This window comes from Schistocerca serialis, chromosome 1, assembly GCF_023864345.2.
Source record: "Schistocerca serialis cubense isolate TAMUIC-IGC-003099 chromosome 1, iqSchSeri2.2, whole genome shotgun sequence".
In the NCBI taxonomy this organism is placed as follows: Eukaryota; Metazoa; Arthropoda; class Insecta; order Orthoptera; family Acrididae; genus Schistocerca; species Schistocerca serialis.
This window is the reverse complement of record NC_064638.1, coordinates 629,528,757-629,556,430: the sequence shown is the minus strand read 5'-3', so window position 1 is coordinate 629,556,430 and position 27,674 is coordinate 629,528,757. Positions and strand designations below refer to the sequence as shown.

The following is a 27,674-nucleotide window of genomic DNA, read 5'->3' as shown; positions in this document are numbered from 1 at the left end:
TAAAACAAAAAACATTAGGGAACTTTACCCAGACATAAATGGGTATAGGAAGGGCTTCAAGGCTAGGACAAATGCACTTCGAGGGGATGCTGTGGGAATACTGACAGACCCCAGTGCTATATTAAGTAAATGGAGGGTGTATTTTGAGCATCTATTAAATGTACACCAGGAAGCAGGAAATGAGCAGGTGTACGAAATACATACAGCAGAACCCCAGATACCTGAGCCATCGTTAAAGGAAGTAAGAGATGCAATCAACAAATAGATAAACCATAAAGCACCAGGATCAGATTGCATAACTGCAGAATTAGCTAAAAATGGGGGACAGAAATTGGTGGAAGTAGTTCACAAAGTTGTAACTAAAGTATGGAACTCAGAGATGATACCTGAAGAGTGGCAGGAGTCGATTCTGATCCCAATTTTTAAGAAAGGTGACAAAATTGACTGTAGTAATTATAGAGGGATATTGCTATTACCAGTATGTTCCAAAATTTTCTTGAATATTCTGCTAAGCAGGCTTACACCATATGCAGATGAAATTGTGGGGGATTACCAAGCTGGCTTTTGGAGGAACAGATCAACTATAGACCAAATATTCACCCTGCATCAAATTTTGGAAAAGAAATGGGAATACAATAAACCAGTTCATAATCTTTTCATAGATTTTACAAAAGCATATGATTCAGTATTGCAGTCAAAATTGTACAAAATTCTTTTGGAACTTGGAATACCAAAGAAGTATGTTAGAATTATAGATGCGAGTTTGAAAAACACAAAAGGTAGAGTAAGTGTGAGGAAATTGGAGTCAGAAGAATTTGTAATAAAGAACGGACTTAAGCAGGGAGATGCCCTGTCTCTGCTACTTTTTAATTTAGTCCTAGAATATAGTGGACGAATGGCAGCAGATAATTCAGAGGGTGTGGAGTTAAATGGAAATATTAAGATATTAGGGTATGGAGATGATCTAAACATCATTAGCGATAGGAAAGAATCTGTAACAGCAAGTGCGAATGCGTTAATCACAGCTAGTGAAGATGTAGGTCTAAGGATAAGTGAAGACAAAACTAAATACCTTGTTACTACTAGAATGCCAACAGCAGTAGATCAGGAAATGTTAGAAGTTGGAGACATGCAGTTTGAAAAAGTGAACACATTTAAGCATTCAGGCCTGGACATCACTTCGAGAAATGAGATTGAATCCGAACTGAAGAAGAGATTACGGGCAGGAAATTCATGCTACTTCTCACTGAATAGATTACTTTCATCACAGATATTGTCTAGGAATTTAAAGATTAGAATATACAAAAGTATTATTCTACCAGTTATGCTGTATGGGTGTGAGACTTGGTCTCTCACTGTGCGAAATGAAAAGCCGTTTTGAGTATTTGAAAACAAAATTTTGAGGAAAATTTTTGGAGCAAAAAGGGATGACATTAGCGGAGAGTGGCAAAAACTGCATAACGAAGAGGTTCATGAACTCTATTCAAGCCCTGACATAATCAGTATTATTAAGTCATGTAGGCTGCGATGGGCGGGTCACGTAGCTCGAATGGATGAGGGCAGGGCAGTGCGCAGAGTACTGGTAGGGCACCTAGAAGGAAAACATCCTGTGGGGAGTCTGAGGCATAGATGGGAGGACAATGTGAAGGCTGATTTGAGGAGCCTAGGTATTGAAGGTGAATGGAAGGAAATAGCCCAAGACAGGGACAGATGGTGAAAATATGTTGCTGCGGTAATGGACTCTCGAGTCTGGTGTGACCAGTGAGTAAGTAAGTAAGTAAGTATTTAGCTGAATTTACAGCCTTCAGATTTGTGTGACTTATTGCATAATCAAAATTTAGCTGATTTCTTTTAGTACTCATGTGAATAACTTCACACTTTACTTTATTCAGGGTTAATTGCCACTTTTTGCACCATACAGATATCTTATCTAAATCATTTTGCAAGTTGTTTCGATCATCTGATGACTTTACAAGACAGTAAATAACAGCATCATCTGCAAACAGTCTAAGACAGCTAGTCAGATTGTCTCCTTTGTCATTAATATAGATCAGGAACAATAGAGGGCCTATAACACATCCTTGGGGAATGCCGGATATTACTTCTGTTTTACTCGATGACTTTCCATCTATTACTACGAATTGTGACCTTTCTGACAGGAATCATGAATCCAGTTGCACAACTAAGGAGACACTCCGTAGGCACGCAGTTTGGTTAGAAGACGCTTGTGAGGAACAGTGTCAAAAGCCTTCTGGAAATCTAAAAATATGGAGTCAATTTGACATCCCTTGTCAATAGCACTCATTACTTCAGGAGTATAATGAGCTGGTTGTGTTTCACAAGAATAATATTTTCTGAATCCATGCTGAATATGCATCAATAAATCATTTCTTTTGAGGTACTTCATAATGTTCAAGTACAGTATATGTTCGAAAAACCTACTGCAAATCGATATTAGTGATATAGGCCTGCAATTCAGCAGATTACTCCTACTTCCCTTTTTGGGTATTGGTGTGACTTGAGCGATTTCCCAGTCTTTGGGTATGGATCTTTCTGTGAGCGAGTGGTTGTATATAATTGCTAAATATGGAGCTATTTTATCAGCATACTCTTAGAGGAATCTGACTGGTATACAATCTGGACCGGAGGCCTTGCCTTTATAAGTGATTTAAGCTGCTTTGTTACACCGAGGATATCTACTTCTATGTTTCTCATCTTGGCAGTTGTTCTTGATTGGAGTTCAGGAATATTTACTTCATCTTCTTTGGTGAAGGAGTTTCAGAAAATCGTGTTTAATAACTCTACTTTAGTGGCACTGTCATCAGTGACTTCACCATTGTTACTGCACAGTGAAGGTATTGATTGTGTTAGAAGAACGAACCAAAGCAATAGTAATCCACCCATTACCTTCAACTTGAACTGTACTCATCAAAGAAAACCTTGCAACAAATCCCATCCACCTACGAGCCCCCAACAAAATCTGGACCTCACCAGTATTGTTGGGAACGATATTAATACTCTTACAAGCCTTAAACACACTCGGACGCAAACGCTGACAATGATAACGTCGACAAAACATCAGTGCGGCTGCTCGTGTGGCTGCAGAATGAAACATTCTCCCAGAATTCAACTTTAAATAGCATGCCACGCAGTGACATCAGCGGCCTTGACAGAGTTCTAGTGCGGCATGGGCAATGTAAAACTAGTAGCCCATACCAGCCTTGGTGACCTTCCAACAGTGTGCAACCTACAGGGCTGCCAATTTACCCCAGGTAAAACTCTAGAAGCTGCTGACAGTGGCTTGCATCAAAGACAAAATGTTTAGCGACAAAAGTTACACAGAGCCCCATGTCAGGGGAGACCACCAGACTGAATGAGAGTCTTTCCTCCTCTTCTTGTCTGGTGGGTCACCCCTGACCTGGGCTTCTGGGTGACTTTTCCACCCTCTACCCATTTTTCTTAGACCTCTCCAGTTCCTTCTCCTTCACCCCTCTTCCTTCCCCTTTGGCCCATCTGCTGGAGGGAAAAGCTGTTGATTTCGGGGTATGCATGGGTAAGGGCTTTCTTTGCATATGTGTTCTCCTGCAGCCACTTGGTGAGTGGTTTTTTTTCATGTATATTAGTGTACTGTAACTGTGTTGCAAATCTGTGCCTCATTCATATAAAATTGTCATGTTAACTGTAATTTTCTTTATAGATGGTTTGAAAATGGACACAGGTGTCCAAAAGTAGCCACCATAAGAAATAAAAAAAGCTTATGATGGAGCTACAACCATTTATTTCACACATTCGTGTGGTCTGCCACCATATAAAAAGCATCCAACAATGTAAAATGGTACAATATGTTCAAAATTCTCAGAAAAATGGTGTAAGCTATAGGGAAATATGGGAAATATGAAATATGTACAAGAACAAAGGAGGGAAAATAGGAATGGAAGACCAAGAATCAATTGCTCACATTAGAAAGGGTGTAAGACTGTTAAATCTACACATCAAAAAGTAATGAAGGAAATAAAAGAAAGATTTAGGCAAAGGATTAAAATTATGGGTAAAAAGATATTAATGATAAGATTTGTTGATGACATTGCTCTCATCAGTGAAATGGGGGACGATTGCAGGACCTGCCAAGTGGGATGAACTGTCTAATAAATACACATTATGGATTAAGAGTAACCCAAAGTGGTAAGCAGTAACCAGAATGAGATGAGTGATAAACTTGGGACTATCAAGTAGGCAAATTGAAGGAATTCTGTTACCTCAAAAGCAAAATAATTCAAGACAGATGAAGCAAAGAGAGCATAAAACGTACACTAGCACAGGTAAAGAGGGAATTCCTGGCAAAACAAAGTCTACTAATATTAAATATCAGCTCTAATATGAGGAAGAAATTTCTGAAAATATTTTTGGAGCACAGCATTGTATGGTAATGAATCATGGACCATGGGAAAACCAGAGAAGAATAGGACTGAAGTGATTGAAATGTGGCACTATAGAAGAATCTTGAAAAGTGGGTGAAGTGATAAGAAAGGAATGAGGAGAGTCACTGCAGAGTCAGCAAAGAAAGGAAAGACATTATTGAATAATCTCCAGCATTCTTAAGGAAGTAAAAGCTGTAGGACAAGACAAAGATTTTAATATGTCCAAGAAATAATTGAAAATGCTGGTGAAAGATGTACGAAGAGAGGTGAGGATACAAAACAAAACTATATGGTGGCAAAGGAGAGTGAAATACATGGCACTCACTGTCCATATTTAACTATAGGCTTATTGATAGTATCAACCATAACACAAAGAAAGAGATAAAATGGGGGAGGAAAAGCAAATAGCAACCACATCCTTCCTTGTTGTTTTCCATATCGTTACTCCCTTGTATGAACAAAGTAATTTGCTTTTCATCTCCTATTTCTCTTTCTCTCTCTCTCTCTCTGTTTGTGATTATTATCAAAATTAGGCCTTATTTCACCACAGATAACAATAGCCTCCTACCATCCCTGTCCCTCCTGCTGCCCATTACTTCCTTATTCCTACTTGCTCCATATATCTAGCCCCCCCCCCCCCCCCCCCCATCCCTCCTGCTCCAGAGGTCCACAAAGTTTGCATGCGAAAAAGAGAAAGTGTATATTTGTAACAGAAATGCAGTATAAGTTCAAAACATAATACATCATTTTGAACTATTATATGTGTCTGTGCATCACCATTCAGTCACCTGGAGGTGAAAAACTGACTTTCACCACATTTTGCTTTTTGTTCAAGTAATAAATATTGCTCAAAGTTCACACTAGATTTAAAAATTGGCTAGTGCACTTATTTCTGAATGCCTTACATGTTTTCTGACAACTACTGCTTAAACAACACATTGTTTGTGCCTTGCAGAAAGATTAAATAAAATTCAAAAGTTTTATTGTACATACCAGTTCAAGAAATTTGACAGGAGTACTGAAATTTGGATTCTTTCTTGCATTTTGTATTACAGAAGAGTAGAGAATGTGTCCAGCACATTCAATATCCACCCTTGGTTTATCCACAGTCATGAGATGAACTCGTTTCAAATCTCTTAGTCCCCAAAAGAGCACTTCAATCCTATAAACAACTAACATTAATATCATGTTACACTAAACAGCCCAAGCTGTCAACAATCACTATCAAAGACTCAAAGATCAATTTAATTTTTTATATCCAAACACAGGTTTATTATAGAATCACTATGTTAAGGCTAAAAAAATTAGGAGTTGTCTGTAATGCATATAAACAATTAACATTATTTGCATCATTTTTTGATATCTTAGTACTAGTAAACACAAAAAAAGGTTCACATACAGTACCTGCTGAAATCAAAAGCACTCAGAATTTGGAGGAAGAGTGATATTACTCTTATCAGTGTTGATAGCAGTTCTTTAGATTGAATATAAGCAATTATGCTGCTTGAACACACACACACACACACACACACACACACACACACCCACACACACACACACACACACACACACACACACACTTTTGATTTGCCAGGAATGTGTAGTTCATCTTTTGCTAGCATTTAAAATACCTTCTTTGCATATGCCTTGACCAGGGTCCTAATCAAATTTCAAGTTTAATCTCTGGAAACTTTAATTTCCTCAAACCTTTCAATCTTCTTTTGAACAAATGAAGGGAACCATAAGTCACTGAATACTATTAATGTATATCAATATCTGTCAATCTGTAACTAATTAAAAATGTGCCAGAATCTTGTATGGCAACTTGAATTGGTATCACTGATCATCAGGCAGTTGTGGCAACAAAGATAACCAAAGTACAACTGGCAACTGAAACAAGCATAATGATATACATGATCAACAAGCTAGACACAAAAGCAATAGTTCCACATCTCAATGAGGAATTTGAAACTTGTAGCACAGGACAGAGGCATGTAGAGGAACTATGCATCAAGTTTAAAAAAATACCATAGTTGACCATGCACTGGATACATACACTACGTGATTAAAAGTATCTGGACACCTGGCTGAAAATGACTTACAAGATTGTGGCACCCTACATCGGTAATGCTGGAATTCACCCTTAGCCTTGATGACAGCCTCAACTCTTGCAAGCATATGTTCAATCACATTCTGGTAGGTTTCTTGGGGATTGGCGCCCCATTCTTCACAGAGTGCTGCACTGAGGAGAGGTATCGATGTCAGCCGGTGAGGCCTGGCATGAAGTCAGCATTCCAAAACATCCCAAAGGTGTTCTATAGGATTCAGGTCAGGACTCTGTGCAGGCCAGTCCATTACAGGGATGTTATTGTTGTGTAACCACTCGATCACGTTGAAAGATGCAATTGCCATTCCTGAATTGCTCTTCAACAGTGGGAAGCAAGAAGGTGCTTAAACCATCAATGTAGGCCTGTGCTGTGATAGTACCACACAAAACAGTAAGGAGTGCAAGCCCCCTCCACAAAAAACATGACCACAACATAACACCACAGCCACCAAATTTTACTGTTGACACTACGCATGCTGGCAGATAATGTCCACCCAGCATTCGTCATACCCACATCTTGCCATTGGATTGCCACATTGTATACTGTGATTCGTCACTCCACACAACATTTTTCCACTGTTCAATCATCCAATGTTTACACTCCTTACACTAAGTGAGGCATCATTTGGTATTTATCAGCATGATGTGTAGCTTATGAGCAGCCGCTCGACCATGAAATCCAAGTTTTCTCACCTCCCGCCTAACTGTCGTAGTACTTGCAGTGGATCCTGATGCAGTTTGGAATTCCTGTGTGATGGTCTGGATAGATGTCTGCTTATCACACATTACGACCCTCTTCAACTGTCGGCGGTCTCTGTCAGTCAATAGACGAGGTCGGCCTGTACACTTTTATGCTTTACATGTCCCTTCATGTTTCCACTTCACTAACAGATCAGAAACAGTGGATCTAGCGATGTTTAGGAGTGTGGAAATCTCACATACAGATGTATGACACAAATGACACCCAACCACCTAATCACATTCAAAGTCCGTGAGTTCCGCAGAGTGCACCATTCTGCTCTCTCATGATGTCTAATGACTACTGAGGTCACTGATATGGAGTACCTGGCAGTAGGTGGCAGCACAATGCACATAATATGAAAAATGTATGTTTTTGGGGTGTCCAGATACTTTTGATCACATAGTGTATTTACAGAGCAGAACAGTTTGTATGTGGGGGACCCTCCATGGTATACAGCCACTGTAAATAAATTTCTAAAAAACAGAGACTACTTCATAATAAGCATAAAACAAGCTATAGGGCTAAAGGAAATATGCTTGGCTGTCACGACAGCAATGCATGAAGCCTTCAGTGACTACCATAGCAGAATACTGTCAAATGATCTTTCACAAAAACCAAAGAAATTTGTCATTTGTAAAAGCTGTTGTGGCTCCAACATTTGTGTCCAGTTAATCACAGATGAGACAAGAACTGAAAGTGTGGGCAGGAAAGCAAAAGCGCAAATGTTTAACTCTGTTTTCAAACATTCCTTCACAAAGGAAAATCCAGAGGGGGCCCCAATTTAATCCTCGTGCTACTGAAAAGGCCTTGATCTGAGGCCGTTTTGGATAGTAGTAGTAATTAAGAAAATTCACCTGGCAACCTTACAAGAGCTATGCAAGTATAGTTGGACAACGGGACTGCCACTTTGTGGCCTTCCAATCTGCCTGATTTTCTTTTAAGGTTTACTGCCCTAATTTCACAAATGATCCAAAAACAGGGAGATTATAACAGGTAAATGTATTTAGCATTCATTGATTTTATTAAGGCATTTGATAATGTTGATAGAAAGTAACTGTGGAGAATTATGAGGAAAAGAAGGTGATCAAAACACCTAATAATCTGTCAAAAAGTCTGTAAAATACAGGATTCTAATTTTGGACAAAAATGGCACTTTAACCTGGCCTATAGCCACAAACAAAGGAGTAAGTCTAGGATGCAGCATTTCAGCCACACTTCTTAACACTTATTCAGATAATGCAATTCAGAAATGGAAGGAAATTTTTAATGGGGGGTTTAAAATTAACAATAATTCCCACTTGAACTGTCTTTTATATGACGAAGGTGCCACACTGCTGGTGGATAATGAAGACAACCTATGAAGGGGAATACATTTATTAGCTAAGGTTTGCCGGCCGCGGTGGCCGTGCGGTTCTGGCGCTGCAGTCCGGAATCGCGGGACTGCTACGGTCACAGGTTTGAATCCTGCCTCGGGCATGGGTGTGTGTGATGTCCTTAGGTTAGTTAGGTTTAAGTAGTTCTAAGTTCTAGGGGACTTATGACCTAAGATGTTGAGTCCCATAGTGCTCAGAGCCATTTGAACCATTTAGCTAAGGTTTGTGGAAACTACCATCTGACAATTTACAAACAGAAAACAAAATCAGTGACTTTGAAAGGGAAATATCCTGTATGGACAAAAAATTGTTATCAACAATTGAACAGTAGAACAGGTCAAATATTTAGACTATTTAGGTTGTGACATCACATACGAGTATGATGAAGATGTAGAGAAGAGATTAGAAAAGTTGGGGAATATATGTGGAACAATAAACAGATGTTTAAAAAATAAAATAAGCAAAGAAACAAGATTGAAATTTTATAAAACAATGATAGTTCCAACGCTTGTTTATGGAGGCAAATTGTGGGTTACATGTAAACATCAAGAAAGCTGAATACAAGCAGCAGAGATGAGGTTTCTAAGAGCAGTAAAGAGATGCACAAGAGCTAATAGATTTTGAAATTTTAAAACTAGGAAAGAACTGAACATATTTAACATTCTGACTAAAATACAAAATAATTGGAGAAACAAGAATGAGTGGAGAAAGATTACCACTGCAGGTAAGAAGATTTTTCTCAGATGGGAGAAGACCGAGGAAACAACGGGTAAGAAGCAAAACAAAAAGGGTCTAAAGACTGAAGTGAAGATGATGATGATGAACAATGAAAAGAGGAGTGAAAAAATTGTTGTTGTCAGTAGTAGTGAGAAAGAGCTGAAATCATTAAAACTGAACAAAACTCCAGGGCCCAATGGAATTCCTATCAGTTTCTACAGTGAATTTGTAGCTGCATTTTATATGGAGGACAGCAGTAATGATCCACAAAACTACCATCCAATTACCTTGGTATAAATTTGTTGTAGAACCTTAGAACATATTCTGAGCTGAAACATAAGAAGGTATGCTGGACAGAATGATCTCTTCCATGCCACCCAGCATGGATTCTGAAAACACAGAGCATGTGAAACCCAACTTGCACTTTTCTCACATGATATACTGAAAACTTTGGAGCATGGCATTCAAGTATTTCTTTATTTCTAAAAAGCATTTGATTCTGTACCACATCTACACTTATTATTAAAAGTATGACTATATGGGGCATCAAATTTGTGGCTGGATTGAAGTTTTATTTATTAGGTAGGATGCAGTAAGCTATCTTGGAGACTTATCAACAGATGTATAAGTAACTTCAGGACTAATTAGCTTTTGTACAATGTTAATAGCAACCTCAGTGCAGCTTGAAACAAACTGCACAAATGTTCAGTCAGATCTGGATAAGATTTCAAAGTGGTGCAAAGACTGGCAACTTTGTTTAAATGTTCAGAAATGTGAAAATGTGCTCTTCACAAAATGAAAATATTACATATTTTCATATCCTATGACTGTAATATCAATGTTTCACAATTGGAGGAGTTGGTTAACTTATACAAATTCCTGAGTGTAACACTTTGTAGAGATATGAAGTGGTGGACTTCAGTTTACTGACAGAATGCTGGCAAAATGCAATCAGTCTACAAAGGAGATTGCTTATGAACTATTCATGTGACCCATTGTAGAATATTGCTCAAGTGTCTGTGACCTGTACCAAATAGGGCTAATGTTGTTGAATTGTATATGGAGAAGGGCAGCATGAATGCTCTCAGGTTGGTTTGATTCCTGGGAGAGCATCACAGAGTTGCAGAAGAAACTGAACTGGCATATTCTTGAAGATAGACATAAACTATCCTGAGAAAGCCTACTTACAAAGTTTCAAGAACTGTCTTTAAATTATAACTCTAGGAACATACTACAAGCCCCTATATATCGCTCCCATAGGGATCATGAGGACAAGATTAGATTAATTACTGCACACATGGAAGCATTTAAACAAGCATTCTTCCCGCATTCCAAATTTGAATGGGACAGGAATACTTTAATAACTGGTACAATGGGACATACACCTGCCATGCACTTAACAGTTGTCTGCAGAGTGTAGGTGTGGATGTAAAACAGTTTAGGAAATGAAAAGCACCTTTTACTAGCAATGCAAAATAATTATTGATTTCACAATTGGTACAAAAAAATCTTAAAGTTTTGTGAAACATCGTCCATGATTTGGGTGCCAAACATATGACATATGACCTACCTGCTCACATGAGAGGCCAGCCTTATACCAATGTATCATATATGGGATCTAGGGATATGGAGGAGTATAGACTATTGAGTACACCATCTGCAAAAAGAGTAATACCACTTTATTGAACACAATGTACACGTGACAATGTTCAGTTTGAGACTAAAGAAAACGTACATGAGACATCTTCACTTGAACATGGAACAGTGCTCACTAAACAGTCAGAGAGAGTCCACAAAGTTGCCCTTGCTGGTCAATGATGTTGTGGATGACAGCTGTCTCAGAGCCCCCCCCCCCCCCCCCCCCCCCTCTCGGCAATGTGGAGCGGCTCCAAGGTCCACAAGATGAAGTGGTGGTTGGTCAGCATTGGGCATCACGTGTGTCAAGTCTGCCTGACCAGCCACGTCATTGCTGGCTCAGAAAGGAGATGGGGCTAGACCGTTTCTTGCAGGTGTGAATCTTTTCTGACAAACCTTGTCTTGGCTGGAGTAGGAACCAGGCACAGATTGACCATTTCTTGTAGGAGCGACAGAATCACATGACCAGCCTTATAGTAGCTGGCACTTCTGCGAGACAGAACTAGGCCACTTCTCGAAATCATGGTAGGAGTCATACAAATGCAAACAGGTGGCGTATCTGCAGTTGACATGGGAAACATCTGATGGGTCCACACGGGATGGCAGTGGTGTGACTGAAGAGTGGAGATGTATGGTGTCGGTGGTGAGGGTGTTGGCATGTGGAGGCCACACGTACCAAAGAGACTATGATCTGATCAAAGTGGCGGTGTATGTTGAGAGGGCAGTGCAACTGACGTGAGTCACTGATTTATTAGCCAGTGTGAACTTTGAAGGCCTGTGTGCAGATGGTCTGTGACAGGATAGAGGTTGAGAGGAGGCAGGAATGCTGGGTACTGATCCATTTTGGGTTGTAGTTGAAGTTGACTGTAGGTGGAGAAGCAGTCATAGAGTCCGGCACTGTTGTGTTGAACTTGTGTCGAGAAAGGGCACTGAAGTTGTCAGTGACAGTTGGAGCTGAGTAGTGCAACTGACAGTGGTTGCACCAGCATCATGTTGTATCCAGTTCTTCCAATGTATCCCTAATGTGGTGTTTTAGAACATCATCAACTTGTGGTAGGTGTGCAGTAATGGAATGTGGAACCAGATGAACGTAGCGAGTGAAGTCATTGAAGTTGCATGAAAATCAGGGATGGAAAGAGATTGAGTTGCATTCTGGTAAGTCATGTGGAAGAGATATGGTGACAGTGTGCTGTCCATGTGGAGGGGCATGCCAAAACACAGTGTACTGTCATGTTTGTTTCGTTTTATGTCCAGGATTAGTGACAGTACAGATGCCGGGTGGAGTCAGGAATGGACATGGTAGGATGTCAGGTAGACATGATCAGTCAGCAGAACTGGGGTCACTTGTGTGCTGCCACACTCGTTGTCATGATGTTTGTGTGTCAAGACCATGAGCTGCTCACACGCTGTGGTGAGGGCAGCGGATATGTTGTTATTATGTCACGGGATCAACATGATCTCCATACAGAGTGCATCCGATGACACACAGCAGTCAACATAATGTTGGTGAATCATCAAGAAATCATCAGCTGAGGAGGCACACTGCATCTTCCTGTTGTTTATTTGAGTGGTTGATATACCAGGTAGGGGCAGAGGTGCCAGGGCAAAAGATTCTGGGATGCAGCAGTCCGAAATGAAGTACAGAAGTGCAGCATGATGTACAAACAAGGGGAGGTGGAATTAGCATAAAAAGTTAATTGCTAGGTTGGTTTTATGATGTCCTTATTAGAGAATATCCATGTGAGGCAGTGAGACAAAGACACAAATAGAGTCCGGGTCATGGATCTGTGAAATGTAATCGATGAGCTGGGAGCTTCTTGTGGTTGCAATGCTATAGGTTCTTCCATTGTTATGAACCATCAAGCAGTAGCGAATTGATGTCAGAGGTGAAATCCACCAGAGAATGGTTAATTGGGAATGGGATGGTTGGAGTTGGAAGCCTCACAGAACACTCGTCAGAGTTCGAGTCAGTGAAAAGATCACATTCATGTGTGCAATTGGAGATGTGAAATCTGGTAACCGTCATTGTCAGTGGAGTGAGATAAGATTTTCAGCCATGCAGAATGTTGAGGTGACTAGGATAGTCTTCTCGAATAGATAAATCTGTTGCAAACACTATTGAGTAATCACAAACTGAGTGACAGTTGTGAGTCGACGTATCAGCACAGCTTGAAGTCTTTTGTTTTGATGGGTTGCAGGTCACTGTGCCAATCTGTGATGGGGATATACATTGCATAATGCCAACAGAAGTGATCCAGCCAGGATGCAGTAGAGTCAGCTGCGTATGGCAACTGAGTGAGTGTGGTGCAGTTGACAATGTTCTGTCCAGGTGAAAGCATAGCATTTTTGATGCCATTCTGCCCAGGCCCTGGCATGACACAGATGGGGATTTTCCGCACAGGCATGGGAGTGGCATGCTCAGAAGAATTCTGCACAGGCTGAGGTACAACGTAGATGGCAAATGTCTTGCACAGGCAGCACGGATGTGGAGCAAATCACTGGGAGGTGGGGGTTTGTTGACGTGCAAGGGCTGCCGCTCCAGCTGGACATGGTGGAGTCAGAATTAGAAGCAATCAGGTGAAGTCAGTTGGCCTTGGCTCCTGTGTGGAAGGAAGGATGCCAAGGCTGTTGCTGTGGCACATGACAGTGAGCATTTTTAACAAAAATGTGATGGCGTAGTTGTGGTCGATGTACGTTCTTGATCTTAGTTAGAAATAAATTGTCCACAATCACAGGTGGAGTTTGAGGGTGGTCTGTACCAAATGTTAATTTCCATACCCAGTTTGAAATCCAGGCAACCAGTGGCAGCAAAGGCAGATCGAATGAATTTGTGTTTGGTGCAGAAGATGTACTGTCCGTGATGAATGAATATGCATCCGTGCAACTGAAATGTTGCAATCCAATCTTTGTGTAGTATTTCTACAAGCAGAGTATGATGATGAGGTTCTACAGTAGATCATTTGTTGCTTTTAATTGTTCAGGACTAGATGTCTAAAGGCAGGGGAAGAATCGACTGAGAAGCACTGCACTGTCCAGAATAGAAATCATCGGAATGGCCTGTGAATTTTTGCTGTCAATGGTTACTTGTAGGTTGCAATGTCATAACTATATTGAGGTGAATTTTACCTTGTAAGTAGTTTTCACGAGTTCTTGTGGTCACCAATGTGTGATCTCAGGATATGGACAGGTGTAGAATATCTAATACACGATCTGTATGTAGAGTAATAACACTTCACTAAAGACAATGTACATGAGACATCCACATGAACAGAGAACAGTGCTTACTAAACAGCAGAGGCCAAGTTAGGTTTCCTGCGAAAAGCAATCTACCAGATTCAAGAAACAGGGCAGCCTTTGACAAAGTCAGAGAAATAAATTGTCCCCAATCACAGGTGGGGTTTGAGGGTAGTCTGTACCAAATGTTAATTTCCATACCCAGTTTGAAATCCAGGCAACCAGTGGCAGCAAAGGCAGATCGAATGAATTTGTGTTTGGTGCAAAGGATGTACTGTCCGTGATGAGTGAACATGCATCCGTGCAACTGAAATGTTGCAATCCAATCTTTGTGTAGTATTTCTACAAGCAGAGTATGATGATGAGGTTCTACAGTAGATCATTTGTTGCTTTCAATTGTTCAGGACTAGATGTCTACAGGTTGTGTAGTGCCAAGATTGGAGAGTGTGTCAGGGAAATGGGGTTCATTAGTTATGGGAAAGTGTAAAATGGTGTTTTCAAATAATCCTGATCTTGCAAATGTAGAAACATATCAAAAATTCTACAAGGTGGCAAAAATTTTACTGCAGTTGAAATGGATCCTGCAATAGTTCACTCTTCTAGATTTACTCCAGTTTTCAATGTATAAATGGTGAGAGGTCAGTTTCTCCAATGAAAAATGTGTTATCTGACAGAAGACTCAACATGACACCAGAAAATTTAGAAAAGCATTTGGTTGTCATGTGCAAGACAATAAAGCACTGTAATGCACAAGTGTTTTTTTTAAACATAAAATAAAATAAAAAAATAAAGAACAAGAATTTAATTTTTCTGTCTAATACAATTATTATTTTGTTTAAAACTTTGAAGTTACTTTAAGAATATAATACAACACAATGTTGAGACTTTCTGGTAGATTAAAATTGTGTGCAGGACTGAGACTCAAAACCCATGACCTTTGCCAGGTAGCTCAGATGGTAGAACACTTGCCTGTGAAAGGCAAAGCTCCCAGCTTTGAGTCACAATCAGGCACATAGTTTTAATCTACCAGGAAGTTTCATAACAGCATATATGCTGCAGAGCGGAAATTCATTCTGGCAATACAATGTTAACATAAATATGCCAACCATGTGATGTCTGAACAGTGCAATTTAGTAAATAAAACAAACAAACATGGAAAATACAGGATGGAGTGTAACAATATTATGAAAAGGATAGTTGGTACTCCCCATACAATGGAGATGCTGAGTCACAGATTGCTAGAAAGTGAAACAACGAGGCCTTCATCAGAAACAGGCAACAGGCATGCACATTGAGCCAACTGTGGCCTCAGTAGCCACGGACTGTAGTCAACTGTGTGTGTGTGTGTGTGTGTGTGTGTGTGTGTGTGTGTGTGTGTGTGTGTGTGTGTGTGTTTCTCTATTTCTGATGAAGGCCTTGTTGGCTGAAAGCTCACTTTCTTTTTGTTGAGCCTTACTGTGACTCAGCATCGTATATATAGTGAGTAGCAACTATTCTTTTCATAATATTATAATTTAGTAAATAAATAGGTATGACATTAAGTTTTTCTGTATTACTCTTTATTGCCTATTTTAGCTATTTATAATGCCTTTTTGCTTGCCTACTTGAAAGATTTATAATGCCAAAACTTTCAGTTTCTGCTCATTACAACAGATGGACATTAATGATATTGCGTAATGGTTTTGTGGATCACTTCTGGTTCCCTATTGGTGGATGGGTGTGAACTCCTCTGGTCACAAATTCTGTAAGGAATCTGACAGAGATTCCATTATAAACTGTGGCCTCATCAACCTTTGTGATTTCAGATGCATCTTAACACCACCGTGACTAATATTTATGTCACTCATCCTTGCAGTGGTATGACACTTAAACTGGTGCAGCAATCCTGGATCGTTGTTTGTAAATGAATATATCAAAATAGAATTTAACACTTCTGTTTTTGATTTCCTACAATCAATTTTTGTTCAAATATTGTCCATGAGTGGGTGGACACTCATTATGTTGTTACTACCCTTAACATAAGGGCAGAATTTATTTGGATTTTGTGAGAGGTTCATAGATAAGAAAGAATCTGTTACAGTAGCTGTTGAAATTCACACATTGTCCTTTTGACAGCCAAACATGTAACAACATTTATCACCTCTCTATTTACAGCCCTATACTTTGATTTAAGCTACTTTTCAATAGTTTTTGTTTCTTAAGAAGTTTTGTTACAACAACTGTAGCATGTACTATGAATAGTTTGACTAGACAGATGCCTGTCCATGCTTCTAAACCTGACCCACAATTCCTCAAGTTGGATATATTCCTATCTCTGCTTCCCCTACAGTTTTTACCTTCTGCAGCTCCCTCTAGTACCATGGAGGTTACTCTTTGATGTCTTAACACACATCCTATCACCTTGCCCCTTTTTCTTGTCAGTGTGCACTATATATCCCCTTCTTCAGCAATTCTGCAAGGGCTCTCCTCATTCCCCAGCTTATCAGCCCGTCTAATTTTCAAGATCCTTCTATAGAACTACATCTCAAACACTTCAGTTCTTTTCTGGTTTTTGCACAGTCCACAATTCACTACCATACCACAATGTGCTCTAAAGGTATATTTTCAGAAATTTCTTCCTCATATTAAAGCCAATGTTTGGTATTAGTAGGCTTTGTTTGGTTAGGACCACCCTCTTTGCATGTGATACTCTACTTTTCATGTCTTCCTTATTTCATCTGCCATGCATCAGTTTGCTTGCTAGCTAGAAGAATTCCCTCATGTTTCCCCCTTTGTAGTCAGCAGTTAACATGTTAAGTGTGTTGTTAATCTCATTCCACATACAGCTCATTAATTTTGTCTTCCTTGTGTTTACTCTTAGACCAAAATGTGTACTCATTAGCCGGCCGCTGTGGCCAAGTGGTTCTGGATGCTTCAGTCCAGAACCACACTGCTGCTTCAGTCACAGGTTCGAATCCTGCCTCGGGCATGGATGTGTGTGGTGTCCTTAGGTTAGTTAGGTTCAAGTAGTTCTAAGTCTAAGGGACTGATGACCTCAGATGTTAAGTCCCATGGTGCTTAGAGCCATTTGAACCATTTTTTGTACTCATTAGGCTGTTCATTTCATTCAAAGTGCCAGACTCAAATATGTCAGATGCGGAGTTGTTCACGTTTGAAAGTCAGAGTGGTCTGCAACTTCACCTTAAGAGATGTGAGTGTCACATGTTTTGGCTAGTACCTCTGGACTTGTAGGTTTCCCGGTTCATGGACTCCAAAGTCAGTTGCATACTAGCACCAGCCAGCATCGTGTTTACTTGGCCTATGCTCATCTTGATAAATGTTGAGAATTCTTCATGCTGTTGTGCTCTTGTGGTTTCCATGTTTGTCCTGATTGCATCTACAAAATCTTTGGTCAGTTGCTTGATTGACTCCAGGTGTTTTTGCAGAAGTCACATATTGTGGTATGCTCCGCTCATCCTGAGTGGTTTTTTTTTGTGGATGATACCATCTCACTATGCAAGATATGACCATTGGTGATGATACCTTGGTCTTGCGAGCATGTTTACAATGGTGTTAGAGTTGTATATTGTAGTCACCAGTTTTGGAGTGTTGGAGGCAACAAATGCAGCTGCAAGAGGAGGAGCTGAAATAGGAACAATGACAACAACAGATGCAACAACAGCAGCAGGATCAAATGCAGGAACTCATCTGTTTGTTGACCAACAGCCAGTGACACCAGTGGAGCAGCCTTTTCCACTGGTTTTGATGACACTGTGGAAAGATGAGAAAACTGCTTATGACACTTTAAGCTGTACTACCAGGTAAGGCACATCACTGAGTCTGTAGATCAGAAAACTTTGTTGCTGCCTAGTAGTAATAGTTTGTATGAGATCATTCAGAAATTGCAGCTCCTTACAAACCCTGCAAAAGAAGACTTGCAGAGTTATGTAAATTACTAGTTGTGTAAACTACTATGGTAGACAAACACACATGGTAGCTACTTGCTTACAGCTCAGTCAACGCCGTAAGTGTCCCAGGCAGTCATACACAGTGTGGATGGCTGATTTACAGGGGTTAACATGTAGATGTAATTTTGAGTGTAAACAATGTAGCACTTCCTCTGCAGACTCCCCCATTTGTGATGCAGTGGTATGGCCAGCAGTAGACAAAGCAGTACAGACTAAAGCAGAAGCACATCTGTAACTGACGTTAGACAAGGTAACACCAATTGCAGAGTCAGAGGAGTTGACTGCTGCAGTGCAAAATGTGTTTTCAGATGATTGGAGATGACAAAACTTGATGAGTCATGCCAGCAGGACAGGACGCCTTTAATGGCTGTCCAATTTTTAGTGGTTGTGTTCTCGAGATGGTCAATCAACCATTCTCCTGCAACTCAGTACCACTTGGCTACGAAGGTGGTGGCTGCCCTGGAACACTCTCAGTCTCTGGCTCTAGACTCACCCACTGAGTCCACGGCAGGTGCTGAGTGCCAACCCTCCACAGCATCGGACTTACCCCCATAGGTAAAGTGTCTTGCCCAGATTGCTGGTCCTTACACAAGAGGAGACAATGCCTTTATTTCTTTGCAACTTATTGAGTCTGTCTTAGTAGCTGTGTGAAGGAAACAACAAAGAGCATTGTCATGAGACAAAATTCCCATGTTCACAATCAACCCCTGTGTACGTCAGTGGGCCTATGGCTGCACCTTATCATTAGAGAGTTGGGGATAGCTGGGAGTTGGACAAGTTTCAGTGACACAGGAACATCAGTCAGTATGATAAATTTAGATACTTATCAACATATGGGATGCTCCCTCCCCCTTACAGCACTCTCAGTACTAAGTAGTATTTTATAATGGGCAGTGGAGTCCCTTGCAGGACAACTACTTGTCACAGCCATATACAAAAATATGGAACACTTTCTCACACTTTTGGTTGTAAATTCACAGTTGTCAGGAAACATTTTCAGGGTTGATGCTTCCACTGTTTTTGGATTTGAAGTAGTCGATAAATCTAACCTTGCCTCTCAGGGAGTACCATTTCAGACTAGGATGTATCACTGTCATCATTCCATTAACATTTTAGTAAGGTTCTGGTTAGGGCCATCAGTTTTGAATCCCACATAACACTGAAGCAATTGGTAGCTCCTAATTTTTGTCAAGCCTGCTCCGTACCATTTGTTAAGGGAGATAAAATGAATGCAGAACACAACAGATGGTAAAATCTCAAAAGTGGTGTTACTGGTTTCATCAAGCCAGTGGGATACCCCCCATGGTTCTGATCAAGAAATCCAATGGCAATTGGACTTTGCGAAGATTTCAAACACACGATCAATGCACAAGGTGAAATACTATACATGATTATCTCAAACCATGTTCTGAGGAGCTGCTGGCTAAGTTAGCTGGTGATCAGTATTTTTTCAAAATTGACTTCAGAGATGCATACTTGCAGTTGCCATTGGAAGGTGAGTCTTGACAGATTTTTGTATTAGATACTCATTTCAGGATGTACTAGTTTAACCATTTGCCATCTGGCATGGCTTTTGGTCCAGGAATATTTCAGAATTTGATTGACAACTTTTGGAAGATATTCCTTGCTTTATCAACTATTTAGGCAACATTTGGGTTATTGTTTCCAAAATTGCAGGTTTGCAAAATTTATAGGTAGTTTTTCACTGATAGAAAACACGTTGCACTGCAAGCTTAATAAGTATAGTATTTTTGCTTCTCAAATGCAGTACTTAAGGAATGTGCTATCTAGGAACAATATCAAATCAAAAGCAAAACACATTACCATGACTAAAAATTTGTCAGCTCCTAAGTATATTAAGGAGCTACAGTCATTTTAAGGGAAGATAAATTACTATGCAAAATTCATTCCATGGGCTGCCCACTTTTATCATCCATTAAACCAGCATCACAAGAAAGGTGTAAAGTTTGTGTGGTTGAAGAAGTGTCAGTTGACATTCCAGAAACTGAAGCAATAGCTCTGACCATGTTCAACCCAGTAAGCCTTTGACTCTGGGCACTGACACATCTCAATATGGCATTGGTACCATGCTCTCTGATAGAATTCCTGATGGCTTGGAGCAGTGTACTGCAGTTATTTCTAACAAGACCTTGTTGTCAGCAATGAGAAATTATTCTCAGGTTGAGAAAGAGGCAATTATGATCATATATTTAGTAAAGAAGTTCCATGTGCTCTTGTGTGGCACAAAGTTTCGCCACCATACAGACCATAGGTTACTCATCCTACTACTTGGTCCCTGGTCCAAGATCTATATCTACATCTACGTGACTACTCATCAGTTCAAACTTATGTGCCTGGCAGAGGGTTCATGGAACCACTTTCACACCACTTCTCTACCGTTCCACTCTCAAACAGAGAGCAGAAAAAAGAATACTAAAATATTTTCGCACGAGCTCTGATTTCTCTTATTTTATTACAATGATCACTTCTCTGTAAGTAGGTGTGCATCAACAGAATACTTTCACATTCATAGCAGACAACTGGTGATTACAATTTCATGAAATAATCTCACTACAATGGGAAACACGTTTGTTTTAATGGATGCCACCCCAACTCATGTTATCATATCCATGACACTCTCTCTCCTATTTTATGACAGTACAAAATGAGCTGCCCTTCTTCAAGTTTTTTGATGTCCTCCACTGATCCTACCTGTTAAGGATCCCACACCATACAACAGTACTCTAGCAGAAGATGGACAAATGTAATCATTTTAGTGGATTTGTTGCATCTTCTAAGTGTTCTGCTGATAAAACACAGTCTTTGGTTCATCTTCCCTCTAATATTATCTATGTGATCATTTTATTTCAGTTGTTTGTAACTGTAATACCTAGGTATTTGGTTGAATTGATAGCCTGTAGATTTGTGTGATTTACTATGTAAAAATTTTTAATGGGTTCCTTTTAGTATTCTTGTGGATAACCTCATACTTTTTGTTATTTAGGGCCAATTTCCACTTTTTGCACCATATAGATATCTTGTATAAATCATTTTGTAATTGGTTTTAATCTTCTGATATGACTACTAGACAGTAAATGATAGCATCATCTGCAAACAGTCTTACAGGGCTGCTTGGATTGTCTCCTAAATCATTTATATAGATTCTTTGTGGAATGCCAGACATCACTTATGTTTTACTTTTTACTCATTGACTTTCTGTCAGTTAATATGAATCATAACCTTTCTGATAGGAATTCATGAATCCAGTCTCACATCTGAGATGATACTCCATAGGCACACAACCCAATTAGAAGTCTCTTGTGAGGAATGGTAATCAAAAGCCTTCTTGAAATCTATGAGATTCACTGTCAACAGCATTCATTACCTCATGAGAATACAGATCTCATTGTGTTGCAGAAGAGCAATATTTTCTGAACCTTTGTGGTCTATGTATCAATAGATCATTTCCTTCAAGGTAATTCATAATTTTGAAACATAGCATATCTTCCAAAATCCTAATGCAAATAGATGTCAGTGATATGGATCTGTAACTCATCAGATTACTGCTACTTCTTTTCTTGAGCAATAGTGTGAGCTGTGCAACTTTCCAGTCGTCAGGTTCAGATCTTTCATTGAGTAAGCAGTTGTACATGATTGTTGAGTATGGAGCTATTATAGCAAAGTATTTTGAGAGGAACATAACTGGTGTATAATATGGACAGGATGACTTATCTTTATTAAGTGATTTGAGTTGCTTCACCACATCGACAATATCTGCTTCTAAGTTGCTCATGCTAGTACTGCTTATCATTCAAATTCTGTAACATTACTTCATCTTCTTTGATGAAGAAATATTTGAAATCATATTCAGCAACTCCATTTTAGTGCACTGTAACTGGTAACATTACCATCACTATTGTGAATTGAAGCTATTGCATCTTGTCACTGGTGTACTTATGTCTGACGAGAATCTCTTTGGATTTTCTGCCAGATTTTGAGACAGAGTTTGACTGGAAATTATTAAAAGCATCTCGCATTGAAGTCTGAACTAAATTTTGAGCTTCTGTAAAAATTTCATATCTTGGAGACTTTGCATTCTTTTAAATTTGGCATGTTTTTCTCACTGTTTCTGAAACATTGTTCTGTCCTGTTTTGCATATCACAGGGGTTATCTCTTATTAATTTATTTGGTATAAGTCTCTCAATTGCTGTCAATACTATTTTTCTGAATTCAAGCCACATCTGGTCTATGTCTACACAGCTAGTTCAGAAGGAATGGAGACTATCAGTTAGAAGGTGTCAGGGGAATTTTTATCTGCTTTTTTAAATAGTTACATTTTACATTTATTCTTGGTAGGTTTTGGTGTTACATATTCACTCTTGCTATAATGAGCTTGTGACACTACTCTCTGTATCCATCATGAAGCTCCTTATATGCTAAGGATTATTTGTTGATAAGAAGTCAAGTATGTTTCTGCAATCATTTACACTTCCAATGGGCTCCTGAACTAATTGCTTAAAATTATTTTTGACGAAAGCATGTTGAGCCTTGGCAGCTCTAACCTTGGCATTATGACATTCCACTGGTGCCACTAAGACTTAGGTTGCCAATATTGATTCTATTGCATGTCACTAGCTATGGTCTTTTGGTTGATGTGTGTGTGTGGTGGGTTTGGTGGGGTATGGAGAATAAGCTGGCTGAGGGGCACATGACTCGCAAGTTGTGACCGTTGGGGGCTCTGGCTGTCTGGTGCAGCTCTCGAGAAGTGGCATAAGGTTAAATTGCTCAGGGGCAAGCCTGGCTGGCTCACTTAAGAATCAGTAGTGGCAAGCAGACATTGTGTGCAACCTAGTCATCAGGTTCGCGGCTTACTCTGCAAACTTAAGGTTTACAGCACCTAGACTACCACCTGTGTGGTTTGGAGGCAATAACACCCTGGCTGGAATGATCAAGTAGTGGCTTCTTCACACCTGATTGGAGTTAAGTGTTGTTTTCATATTCTGGGTACTTGATACTGTAAGGTCATGCCTGTGTTACACAGAATTGGACCTGCTATATTTACACATCTATTAGTGTTTGAGTGCATGACCATCATTCAGTGTTAGTGATAGGTTTCATGAAGGGAATAAATTGTGGCTAGATCTGTGTGGAAGGCAAGGTGGTATATGTGCATGTCTGTGTTATTGTACCAGAAGATGCTGATATGATTGCTTGTGAATACCAGTAATTTTTAAGGAACGTTAAGTTTAACCATCTTTTGCCATTAATTTTTTCTGGCCATTCTTGCGTGAAGCTTTATTTGTGCAGATTACTGTTCCTTTTCATGTGTGTTTGCAGGGCAGCTTTGGCACCAAATGACACATTCTTGTTTCCTGGGCCCCAAGCAAAGGCATGTTTGTTTGTTGATGTGGTGGCACCCCCATCGTCGCACGGTGTCCTGGTTGACTGGCAGTCTGCTACCCCTTCCATTTGTGTCATGGTGGCTCAGCTTAAGTAAACTTGATCATTTCATGTATGTACAGCAGAGTGTCACCATTTATGTGGGAATCAGTAGTTGCATCTGTTTGGTGAATTTAAAAAGCTCAGGAGGTTAAAGCATGTTTGGCAAGCCTGGTGTTCTTCCTCATTATACCTCTGTAACTGTTCTTTTAAAGCTGGCACTCTTATTGCTACTTTTCAGCCCATTAAGTTTAAGACTGTTACTTATCAGCATAAAGCGAACCTTACCGTGATCAACAGTCTTTAGCCACTAAACTTGCTGTGAAATTTGGCTGTTTGTTCCTTGTTGGGTGTGATACCCATCTGCTGTACTCTCAGTTTACTTTGAATTTTGGGCAATTGTATAGTTATTAAAGTTTTTGCTGGTACGCACCAGTTGAAGTACATTTCAATTGCACATACTTTGACATATCTTGAATTTTGGGCAATTGTACCATTATTAAAGGTTGTGTCAAAGTTTCTGCTGGTGTGTACCAGTTGAAGTGCATTTCAATTGCATGTACTTTGACTTATCTTGAATTTTGGGCAATTGTGCCATTATTAAAGGTTGTGTCAAAGTTTCTTCTGGTGTGTACCAGTTGAAGTACATTTAAATTGCATGTACATCAACTTATCATGAATGTTGGGCAATTGTATATTTATTAAGGGTTGTTGTTAATGTTCAGTTGCAAAATACAGTTAGCCATTTGTGTTTAAAATTTATACCTTTGTAGTTGGTCTGTTTGAGGGACTGTGTATTTTATTGTTTAAGGGATTTTCATATTAAGGGTTATGCATGGTCAAGCAGCCTTCCAACAACTACAATCAGTGGAGTGTCTTGTGATCATTCCCATATTTGGATGAATGTTGTCTGATTGCGTAACATTTACCCAAGGTTGCAATTTGTTAGTACATTTAACAGCTGTTATTGTAATTGATTTGGTTGGTAAGATTGTTTGTTGAACCTGTTTGCAGCCACGCCCAGTAGATGTGACTTTTCCTGTTTTGGGAACTCTGTACTTCTGATTTTCATACCCTTCTCTTAATGGTGCAATTGTTAAGTGTTTTTTTTTATGTATATTAATTTTTAGATTTGAGCCTGTTCAAGTTTTGGTAACAGTTTTGATTCTTGTAATAAGTTTTAAATTGTGATGTTAACATTGTGTTAAGGTAATACAATGTATTATGTGAAACAAGAAATGACAAATATTTGGGTCCACCTTCCATGTTTTTCCCTTAAGGCTATCCCAAACCTAGTTTGAGGTATCCGTTGGTATAGGCAGGGTGTGGTTACGTTCTGGTTAGTGGGAGGAAGGGTTAGAGTTGTCTACCATTTGATGTCACTTGTTGTTTCTTGTGATTATTGTGGTAACATATTTCTCCTTTTCAAGGTACTGTACTCATATGTTGTTTCATTGTTTTCAGGGAGCCATTACTTATCATGGATTCCAGAGGGTGTCCCAAAATTTTATATTTGAAAAAGGAGTATTTTCAGTATGAACTCCAAATATGTCAACTTCCAACCAAAGGTAGCATCCTGGAATCAGTGAACAGGTTGTGTGCAGCACTGAACAAGCCGATTAGAATTTCGGTGGACATCATTGGGGAGGTAGGTGCCTCTTTTCATAACATTTCAGATGGGTTAGATGACATAAGGCCAAATCTCTCCTTTCTGGAGGATAGCCAACTTGCAACTAGGCAGGTCACTGGGATTCAAGCATATGTGGTGCATTTAGGGAATCCCTTGTTGGATTTCAGTCATCTTAGCTTAACCATAATGAGAAACTGAAGGGTCTTGGTTTATCCCCATTAGTTAAGCAGTTGAGTGACCAGGCAAGGGACTTACATTAGGGTAGGATTCGTTAGTTTAGAAAGGAAGGATGATAAGTGTTCCAAGGCCCAAAGTGTAGGTAGTTCACCCTCTGATCACTTTGCTATGTTACGCAATCTGATTATGTGCTTTCTGTCCAGTATTTCTGAATTGTCTGTTAATAGTTTAAATCAAGTGGAGCAAATCTTGTGGCTGCTTGTGCGGTTTGGGTTTCATGCTGATGCTTTACGCATACCACACCACATGATTCTATCCTTGCTTTATCCTTTAGCAAAAGGGACATTGGGTACTTTGGTCTTGGCAATCTTGAGACATCATGACTCTATAGGGCAGCTCAGGGCTCTTTTTATAGGCAGAATGTTGTAAGCAGGTAAGCGCAAACATCTTGGTCGAAAGTATTATTGGCAGGTATAGGGGTTCTTTGAGACTTTGGGCCTATATGTAGAGTGAGTGCCGATGGCCATACTAGCTCTCAATACATCCGTCACTGAGTCTGATAGCTTTTGTAACATATTAGAGGGCATGCACCCTGAGGATCAGTCACTTTTGGTACTTGCTTGCTGTCCCACCAAATTTGGTGAATTGCATGAATTAGTAGATTCTACTGAGGCTCTCACTTTTGCTGATGAGCAGTGTAGAGTAGGTATGGGTTCAGCACTGGTGCTTTCAGTTTCCAGGGGTGACAAAGCCACTCTCAATTTGATTCACTTGCATGCAGGCATTTTGGCATGTACCACCATCTTGAGTGCGAGAGTCCAATTGCGAGGGCTCCTAGGTATAATGGCTGGCGCCATGGGGCGGAGAGGGTTTGTACTTGTCAGAGAAGGTCAACCACTTGGTATGCAAGTATTCATGCTGTGACAAGATCATCCCTCCCTTATGTTTGCACCCATGTCGGACAGAAACCTCTGTGCACATTATTTGACTCCGGTAGTTCTGTCTCGTTCCTTGACAATAAGTTGTATTTGGAGTTCAGCCATTTGTGTAAATTATTCCCACATGCCCCTGCCCTCAGAGATGTCATGTGGCCAATGGGAAAGCGTTGCCTCTGATTGGGGAGGTGCGTTGCAGCTTGTCCATTTGCTATTTCTCTTGGCCAGTTACTCACCTGGTTGCAAAGGACCCAGTAGTTAATCTGTTAGTTGGATGCAATTTTATTCAAAGAACTGGACTGGTCATTGATTTTCCTAGTCGTGCCATCTTCTTTAAATTCTCACCAGGTGACAAGGTAGCCCTCTGTTCTTGTCACCGTCCAAGTGTGACTGATCTTATAATTTGCAAGACGGGGGGAATTCGACGTGGCTCATCTTCAATCAGACCAGGCTGCATTTGGTTTTTGGGAGTTTCTTGATGTTTTATGTAATAAGTTAGGAGTAACTACTGCAATCGACCATGACAGAAGTCTCATTGATGATGTTCTGGTTCGGCAGTCACCCTATTGACTTTCGCCCCCTAAAATGAAAATCTTGAAGCATAAGTTAACTAATATGTTGTACGATGGGGTGATCAGGCCTTGTGCTTCTCCTTATGCTTTGCCCATTTTTCTTGCCCCAAGGCTCAAGGTGAGGACTATAGGATGGTTGTGGATTATAGGCTGCTGAAAAAAAAGGTTGTTTTAGAGTCAGTCCCCTTGCCTGATCTTCACAACTGTTTTATGTGGTTCTCTGGGGCTAAGTAGTTCACTGTGCTTGATTTAAATCAAGCCTATTATCAAATCCCTCTTACCAAAAAATCTAAGCACATCACAGCATTTTACACCAACTGGAACACCTAGAGTTCAACAGGATGCTCTTTGGGTTGACCACTGGAAATGCTGTCCTCTCTTGTTTGTTGGATCCATCTTGGTGGATTTGAAGTTCGTCTGTGTATTTAACTACCTCAATATGTGTCATTTAGAGCAGTTGATTTGTGGAGCACCTTTTCCATCTTGGACAAGTGTTGTCAAAGATTCATAACACTGGGTTAACCATCAAGCCCTCTAAAATTACTCTTGTCAGGTGCCAGGTTTCTTTTTTGGGTTATCAGGCACCAAAGACAGAGCTCAAGTAGTTGGTCAGGACATTTAAACTGAAACTAAAGAAATCAGTTTTGACAATATCCTGTCCACTTTTTTGGTGACTTACTGAGAAACTCCAGTAAATACGCAGGGTCTGGTTGAGGTACTACATGGTGGTCAGCCAAATGGTCTATT

General features: G+C 39.9%; 1 protein-coding gene across 1 annotated transcript in view; it reads right to left on the bottom strand.

Annotated features, from left to right (window-relative positions):
• Nucleotides 1-27,674, bottom strand: part of LOC126419675 (otoferlin-like) — a 468,560-nt gene that overhangs the window by 154,100 nt on the left and 286,786 nt on the right. Inside the window, exon 22 of the mRNA XM_050086891.1 lies at nt 5,412-5,580. Coding sequence (XP_049942848.1) covers nt 5,412-5,580 — 169 coding nt within the window. The remainder of the gene's footprint in view (nt 1-5,411; nt 5,581-27,674) is intronic.